Below are 8,329 nucleotides of genomic sequence, written 5' to 3' on the forward strand. Positions count from 1 at the left end.
CGACTGAGCAAATTGAGCGATTGAGCGGCGCCGCCGCGGCGAAAATTTTTCAACTTGTATCCTCGTCGCTCTGGCCGCTCGAGCCACTGCGACGGCTCGAAACTGGTTTTTGTGTCGCGGCCGCAAGAGCGTTTTCGCTTGCACGTGAAACAGGCTTCACGAATCACGATGACTAATTTCTGGCCCCCAACCTCTCTATATAGCCACTACTACTACGCGACATCAAGAAGCCTCAGCCGGTGATGGTTCAATAGACGATAGAATCGGAGGAGCGCTTGTGACACGCCCGGGGCCTGCTTATTGTCGAGGAACGTTGCTATTATACAGCGCGATTGGGCTGGAGTGGCGTCCTTGGGTGCCCGTCAGGGGGGGACCCGACGTGAGATTATGCAGAATCGCGGCTTTTATCGGAAATACAACAGCAGCACTGACGTAGTGCACAATAGTGGTGGCGAACAATTGCCGATAGCGATAAGCGCGGTCGAGCGCGCACTCTTGACCTGACTTCCGCAAGGTACGGACCGCTCGAAGCAGCATCCATGTCTCTCCCCGAGGTGCTGGTGACAGGCGGCGCGGGCTACCTGGGTTCGTGCCTGGTGCCCCTACTGCTGGAGCGCGGCTGGCGCGTAGCAGTGTTCGACACGTTCGCGCGGGGCCTGGGCCCGCTGCTGCCGGTGGTCGACCGCGTGCGGCTGGTGCGCGGCGACGTGCGCGACGGAGCGGCGCTGGCGGCAGCCCTGCGCGGAGTCCACTCGGTGGTGCACCTGGCGGCCGTGGTGGGCTACCCGGCCTGCAGCCGCGACCCAGCGCTCGCCGAAGACGTCAACGTGGGCGGTACGCGGGCGCTGTTGGAGCAGCTGTCGCCCGAGCAGCAGCTCGTGTTCGCCTCGACCGGCTCGTGCTACGGCGCCGTGGGGCCCGCGGTGGCTTGCACCGAGGAGACGCCGCTCTCGCCGCTCTCCGTCTACGGTCGCACCAAGGCCGAGGCCGAGGCCCTGGTGCTGGAGAGGCGCGGCGTGGCGCTGCGGCTGGCCACCGTGTTCGGCGTGGCTCCCCGCATGCGTGTCGACCTGCTCGTCAACGACCTGTCTCGCCGCGCACTCCGCGACGGTGCGCTCGAGGTGTACGAGCCGGGCTTCTGGCGCAGCCTGCTGCACGTCCGCGACGCCGCGCGTGCCTTCGCGCTGGCGCTGGAGCGCTACGACGAGATGCGCGGCCAGGCCTTCAACGTGGGCGACGACGCGCTCAACGCAACCAAGGAGCAGCTGGCGCGGCTCATCTGCGAGCGGGCCGGCGGCGCCCGACTGGTTCTGGGTGGCCCAGGAAGCGACCAGGACCGCCGCGACTACCGCGTGTCGCACGAGCGCATTCGGCAGCTGGGCTTCCGCGCCTCGGTCACCCTCGAGCAGGGTGTCGACGAACTGCTCCGCGTGCTGCCCCTCATGGCACCCCACGAGCTCTGTACCAACTAAGGGTACGCGAATAATCTGTGTCATTTCACTGCTGTGTGTACGGGGGCAGACACGTGTATTAGTGCCTTTTTATCTGCTTCCTGGGCAACTCTTGTGGTCTGAATAAAATCATTTCACCTGAAATGGCGATATGGTGCACAGGTGGGCTACGGCAAGCGATACACTATCGAAGCATCAGACTGTGAACAATAAGCAAACCGTAAAATCAGTTGTCAAGTCGGAATCTGCTTGCCGTGTAAAGATATCGCTGGGCGCTCTGCGTTCTCGTGAGCCGTGGAAACGCGCGCGGTCAGGTGGGGCTCGACGCAGCTTCTGACTCGATTTACTTGCGTCGATGTCATGATTGATGCACAGAGATTTGCCTCCTGGTCTTATTTTTTAACAGAACGGCAAAGTGGGTCAAAGCTTGAGTGAGACAAAAAAAACCGTGTGCCATGGCGCTCTTTGGCCATACAAATTAATCATCATCAGAACGGCAATCAATAGCACATTTTATAGGGTTGACAAAGGTTTGAGTACCATCGTCGAAATCACAGTTGCCGGCCGGGTAAACACGAGCGGGCCAGGTCTAGTGGATCGAAGGCGAACGGCGAGGGTATTTCTGCAGGTCATTAACGAGCTCAAGTGACACTTCGGTGACGTAGCAGTTAATTCAGGCCTACGTGTATTGCGGGGTGTTGTTTTTCTTTTTTGGAGGGTAGGTGGGTACTGCGCAGTCAGGGGTCTCTCTCCGGTCCAACCCGTGGGAAAAATGAAAGAATGGCGCCTCGCGCTATGTCGACGGGTGGGTTACTTCGTCTGGGCGCGTTCAGCAAACGGGTTTGAAACTAGTAAATTTGTTGGTCCGCTTGCGTTGTTTATATTCCTTGCACCAGGGGTGCCCACCGCCAGAGACGGTCGGTTGATTCGACTGACTGAAGGCTTTCTTCGCACCAGGGGTGCTCCGTCAGCGACGGTTTTGAACGAATTAGGATGCAGGTGTTAAGGGAGTACGACTTGTAGTTTTATATACAAAAATTTACATCATTCAAGCTTGTTGATGCACAAGAGACAAATTGAGCGGCAAAAAGGTTAAAAAAGAAAGGTGGTACTGGCTAACACTTGGGGAGACCCCTACTTGGCATAGCCGAAGATGCATTACGCAAATCTGTCCGTAGTATTAGTAAGCTGTTTTATTAAAATGATAATAAAAAGGAAGGAAAAGTTTTTCGCTAGCCCCAGCATCTGCCATCGATACTCAAGCACCTGAGGTGGGGCAGCGGAAATAAAGGATAGCAGGCAGAATGAAGAAATGAAATGAAAGAGGTGAGCTGACCGTAGCCCAGAACAACTTTCCATGGCTCCGGGCCCTGCTTTTAACAACAGAAATGCCCGGCCCACATTCGGTAGCGTGCAGTCATATCAAACTATTAACATGATTGATTAACAAACTGTATGGCACGTCTTCCAGTCAGTTCTGCAACGTTCAAAACTCTCTCCCTAAAATACACAACACGAAAAGAGCATCAAAGTTGCTTTAAGAAAATGGCATTGCGGGAATGGACCCTCAAAATGATTGGCCCACTATATAGGTTTAGGTGCCATGCCCCATACTTCCACAGTATTACTCAAACTGTCTACCTTACAAAGTAAAAGAGAAACACACGAAAATGCATCAAAAACACCCCCCTCACGTGTCGCAGGCTTCCTGGGAGCCCGTGACCCTGGCGGTTCCCAGCGTTAGGGCAATTATCGATTTCACCCGACCCGCCTCCACCGCAGGTAACAAACTACTCGTCTTCGTGACGACTGTTCACAGGCGTCCCCCAAAATCTATAAAGTGGCGCCAACATATCGTTACTTCCTTTGAACGTGCGGCAGCACTCCCTTTGGTCGGCTACGTTTCGTTAAGGCGGACCATTCCCCCAAAATCTCTTGGCATACACCGTCCTGGCGCGTCGGAGTCGCGGTGGAATTCCTAGTTGCGTCCACACCTGACCGTACGCTACGCTTAATTACTCCCGGTCAAGCGCGAGCGTCCGGACCCCTCTCGCAAGGCGGTGATGACCGTCCAAACCTAGACAGTCTTTGTTAAGACGAGGAAGAGGGGGGGGGGGGGGGGCGGCGTATGGCGCTTTCGACAGGGTCACTGTCCATCTGCCTCGCCTTTCCCGCTCCTTGCCGTCGCACCGACGGGGATTAGCGAGGAGAGCGCCGGGCCAGCAGCAAAAGGACGGGTGGTTCCCACAAAGCCGCGGGCATCCACAGATCCCGTACAAAACTCATTCCCAACGACGGCTGCCCTCGGCGCTCGCTTGTGGGGAGCCTGCGAGAAAAGCAGGATGCAGCAATGCACGCTTGCTTCTTTGTTTCTCGCCTGCCATTCAAAATGGCCTCAAGTCAGACTTCTAAAACAAAGCGCCGCCAGCGAAGCTCTCGCGCGTTGCGAGGACGCGCCCTAAGCGCTGGCTTTCTCTCGATTCTTGAAATATTTTTCTTATGTTAGTTTTTATGTATTATTTATTATTGATGTTTCAAGTGCTCTCTGCGCCGTAAAACAAAACTCTTTATGTTTTCGATGTGTTAGTATCAGAACGTACCACTTCCCCTCCCTGTGATGGCATTTGGAGCCCTCACATAATCAATAGAAAAAAAATTGGGCGACGCTCAAGCTACTCCAATGCGAAGCACTGCCACTTTGTCGCACACGGCATCCACACTATCGTACTAAACGAGCGCTGTTCAGCGGCGCCGAGTGGCGCAACCCTTACCCGCTTGCAGGCGCCGTTCGATCTCTCCCGCGTTTGCTGCTCCCGCTGAGAACAACCCGTTGCAACGTGCTTCTCTCATTGTTTCAAAAAGGAACGCTCCAGCCACAAAAGGCGCGTGGCCCGCACATATAGAGGAGTGCGCACCCGTTCTCATGGAAACAGTCGTGGATGCCCCGACCAGCCCCCATAGACGTCCATGCATGTGCTGGCGGACGGTTCGACTGCCATGTTGCAAATAGCCGTTTCGTGGTATGCCTTAAAGCCACATTCGAACGCAATCAGCCACGCACCTGTGCGCCAATTCCGTGGCCCGCAATTTTTTTTACCAAGGAACGCCTCACTTGAGAAAAGGCTGTTCACCGATTTTCACAAATCCCGCAATGCGCGCTGCCTGAAACGAGCAAAATGAGGGGGTCCGGTATATTTGTCTCCTACAGCAACCACCATAGTATATATACTGTCTGCGTAGGTGGTTGCGGCGCTCGTCTTGTCTCACTGTTTCAAGCTGTGCCGTTTTTTACATTTTGCACCGATGATTCTTCCAGATGTATTCTATTCCTTTCTAGTTAGTGCAATTGTAAGTACTATTACAGGTTAACACTTCGTATTTTCCCGCCTTTGATGACGTCACACCGCTCCGAAAACTCTTGAGTTTTGTGACGTTTCTGTTTAGGTGACGCCGGGTTTTCGCGTCGATGACCCATCTAAAGCCACATTCTCACACCCGGCCTCCTCTATGGCGCGTCGGCGACGGACAGACAGACAGAAAAACTTTATTGAGCAAGTGAGTTTTAGACCCAGCTGGGTCCCTGGGCCACTGCGCGGTCCCGCACTGCATCAAGTAGGTCATACCGGGACATGACGTCGGCAGCCCGAGTCACCGCAGCAAGCTGCGATATCGGGTCTGCAGACATAATCAGGACCTCCCAGTTCTCCCAGCTCGAGATGGCGTGCTGTCCCAGCGGGGGAGGGTCAGCAGGGCAGCCGAAAAGGATATATGAGAGTGTGGCGTGGGGGTCACCGCATAGGGAGCATGCAGGAGATGTGCCGCAATAGTGGGATAAAAGCTGAGGGGATGACCTGCAGAGAGCGGGTCTGGAGGCGTCTGAAGAGGATCTGTTGGGAGTGCGTAAGAGAGGGGTGAGGAGGAGGGTAAGTCCGACGGTCCAAACGGGGTATTCGCGTGAGCTCCGCAAAGTTGTGCGCCCGCTCCCTCGAGAATCCTGGATCGAGACTGTCCTGAGCCCGTCAAATCAAACCTCGGGCCAATTTATCGGCAGCCTCGTTTCCAGGGTTCCCTGAGTGAGCCGGCACTCACTGAAGCTCTACCCTGCGCGGTAAATTTTGGGTAGGGGTGTTCAACAATTGCCAGGCAGGGGCGTGAATCTTGCCCCTGGCAAAGTTGGACAGAGCCGTTTTGGAGTCGCTGAAGATATATTGTGCGTCCTAATGTGCAAGGGCTAGGGCGATGGCGGTCTCCTCTGCCTCCTCAGGCGTAGAGTCCGAGGGAAGACGGTGAGTTAGGGAGTGAGGTAGGGTTGTATTGTAGGCAACTGCTACCGCTCCATGCGCTGTACATGCGGCGTCAACCCAGACGGCATTGTGGGCTTGCCCATAATACTTATGGAGGGCATTAGCGCGAGCTACGCGGCGAGGGATGTGATTTTGGGGATGGACGTTTCGAGGAAGGGGTTTCACAACGAGAGGTGTATGGATGTGTCGAGGGATGGCTATAAGGGTTGTCTGGTTAGCGGGTATGTTGATGCGAAGGGAGGAGAGTATATGGCGGCCAGTGGCGCTCGTGGCAAGTCTAAGGTACTGTGTCTGAAGGTGCGCGTCAACTAGTTCCTGAATGGTGTTATGCATGCCTAGTGCAAGAAGTTTGGCTGTGCTAGTGCTACGAGGTAGGTTTAGGGCTGCCTTAGTCGAAAGGCGGATCATTGCGTTCACGCGTTCGGTTTCTGTGCGGTTCAATTTGAGATTTGGGGTTGCGTATAGAATGCGGCAAGCGTAAATGCGTGCACTACTTTCATGTTGTCCGCTTCGTATAAACCCTTGTTAAGGGAGGACACTCGGCGTAGAAGGTGCAACGTGGATTGTGTGGAGGCCTTGAGTCTTTGAAGGGTGTGTTCATTTCGCCCAGAATCCTGCAAGTGGAGGCCAAGAATGCGGAGGGCGGGTGTGATGGGGTTAGGTGATCCTTTTAAATTAATTTGGATGGGCGAGTTAGTGCCAGATTTTGGCCTAATTAGGAAGAGCGCGGACTTAGATGGGGAACATTCAAGCCCGATGGATGACGCGTGAGAGGGGATGGTGTCTTCTGCTAACTGAGAGTTTCCTCAATTTCCCCGTCAGAGCCATGAGTGGTCCATGTGGTAATATCATCAGCGTACAGGGTATGCTTTAGGTGTGGGATAAGAGCCAGTTTGTGAGCTAGGGGGATGAGAGCAACGTTAAAGAAAAGGGGAGAAAGGACCGCCCCTTGAGGGGTTCCGAGCTCTCCGAGTGTATAAGGGGATGTGGTAATCTGACCTACGTGCAGGGTGGCAGTGCGGCCCGAGAGAAACACGCGAGCGTAGTTGTAGGTTTTAGGGCCTACCTGTAGAGCCTGCAGTTCCCGTAAGATGGCATCGTGTCGAATTCTGTCAAATGCCTTGGTGAGGTCAACTGCCAGGATAACTTGAGTGTGGTGGGGGATGGTATCATCAAGCACGTCATGCGTAATTTGAAGTAGGGCGTCCTGCGCAGAAAGCCGAGCATACTGTGGGGGAAAAGGTGGTACTCTTCCATGTACGTTGTTAGCCGAGCAAGAATTATGTGCTCGAAGATCTTGCCTAGACAGGATGTAAGAGAAATGGGGCGGATGTTGTCTAGGGTGATAGGCTTGTGGGGTTTTGGAATAAAAATAATTTTTCCATGCTTCCACGAGGCAGGGAGAGTACCTGCCTCCCAACATTCGTTAAAGTAGTTGACTAAGTCAGACATGGAAGCATCGTCAATATTTCTGATAGCTGCATTGGTAAATTTATCATCTCCGGGAGCGGTATTCCGTAATTTCAATAGGGCGGCTTGAAATTCTGATTCTGGATAAAGGGCGTCAAGCTCGGGCTGGGATGGGCCTGCATAATCAGGATACTTGCAAGGGAGACTTGTATAGGTGCATTTCCCCTGGGCGAGGAAGGCGTCGGTGTCCTGTCGATGGTTGTGAGCGAGGCGGCGAATGCTAAGGCGCGTCTGAGATTTGGATTGCGTGGGGCCTAGCATGTGCCGTAACAGATGCCAAGCGCGGGTTGTGGAGAGATTGCCGCGGAGACCGTCACAAACCTGGGCCCAGTTAGCTTTGCAAAGAGTGGCACTACATTGTTCTATTTGGGATTGAATCTGGGCAAGTTTGAGTTTTAGTCTTCTATTGTGCTTCTGAGTCTTCCACCTTTGCGTTATGTTGTCCTGTGCTTGGAGGAGGTGGGCGAGCTTTCTGTCAATAACAGGGGTGTCTGGCGTAGAGTCGAGCGTTTGAGTGTGTTGGCGAATGTCTTTTTGCAACTGAATAATCCAGGTTTCTAGGTCGCAGGGGGCCTGTGTTGGCTGCGCTTGTCTTAATTTGCGGAGCGCGTCCCAATTAGTGTGCTTAACTGTAAATTTGCGCTGAGATCGGCGATAGTTTAGCGTTATTCGAATCAGGTGATGATCGCTGCCTAGTGTGGAAAGCATTCTTTCCCACTGCAGGTGGTCCAAGTTTCTACCAAGCGTGAGGTCTGGGCAAGTATCGGTAGTAACACTGTTACCAATCCGCGTAGGTAAGCTGAAATCATTAAAGATAGTCAGGTGGAGCACCAGCGTCTCATTGTATAAAACTGTGCCTCTGTGGTTGGTGCGCCGATAGCCCCAGTCCACGTGAGCGCAATTAAAATCTCCGGCAATAAGTAGGGGGTTTGATCCGGCCAACTGGGTTGAGAATTTGAGAAGTGAGGGGAGTAAGTTAATTGGCTGACGTGGGAAAAGGTAGCAGCTAACAAAGAACAGGCTTGATTTTGCAGGGGTGGGCGTTAATACTTCAATAAGGCTGTTAGCGATAGGGGAGGTAATTACGTGTTCCACGTAATGCAA

General features: G+C 53.9%; 1 protein-coding gene across 1 annotated transcript; it reads left to right on the plus strand.

Moving 5' to 3' along the window:
- Positions 1–473: 473 nt before the first annotated feature.
- On the plus strand, positions 474–1,595 carry LOC144112491 (GDP-D-glycero-alpha-D-manno-heptose dehydrogenase-like). The gene has a single exon (XM_077645318.1). The coding sequence runs from the start codon at positions 540–542 to the stop codon at positions 1,470–1,472; it is 933 nt and encodes a 310-aa protein (XP_077501444.1). The 5' UTR covers positions 474–539; the 3' UTR covers positions 1,473–1,595.
- Positions 1,596–8,329: the final 6,734 nt, after the last annotated feature.

Source organism: Amblyomma americanum, chromosome 1, assembly GCF_052857255.1.
Source record: "Amblyomma americanum isolate KBUSLIRL-KWMA chromosome 1, ASM5285725v1, whole genome shotgun sequence".
Lineage (NCBI taxonomy): Eukaryota > Metazoa > Arthropoda > Arachnida > Ixodida > Ixodidae > Amblyomma > Amblyomma americanum.

Bases quoted from the DNA above. Each gene is read 5' to 3' on its own strand.
- LOC144112491 (XM_077645318.1), top strand. From the start codon at position 540: ATGTCTCTCCCCGAGGTGCTGGTGACAGGCGGCGCGGGCTACCTGGGT.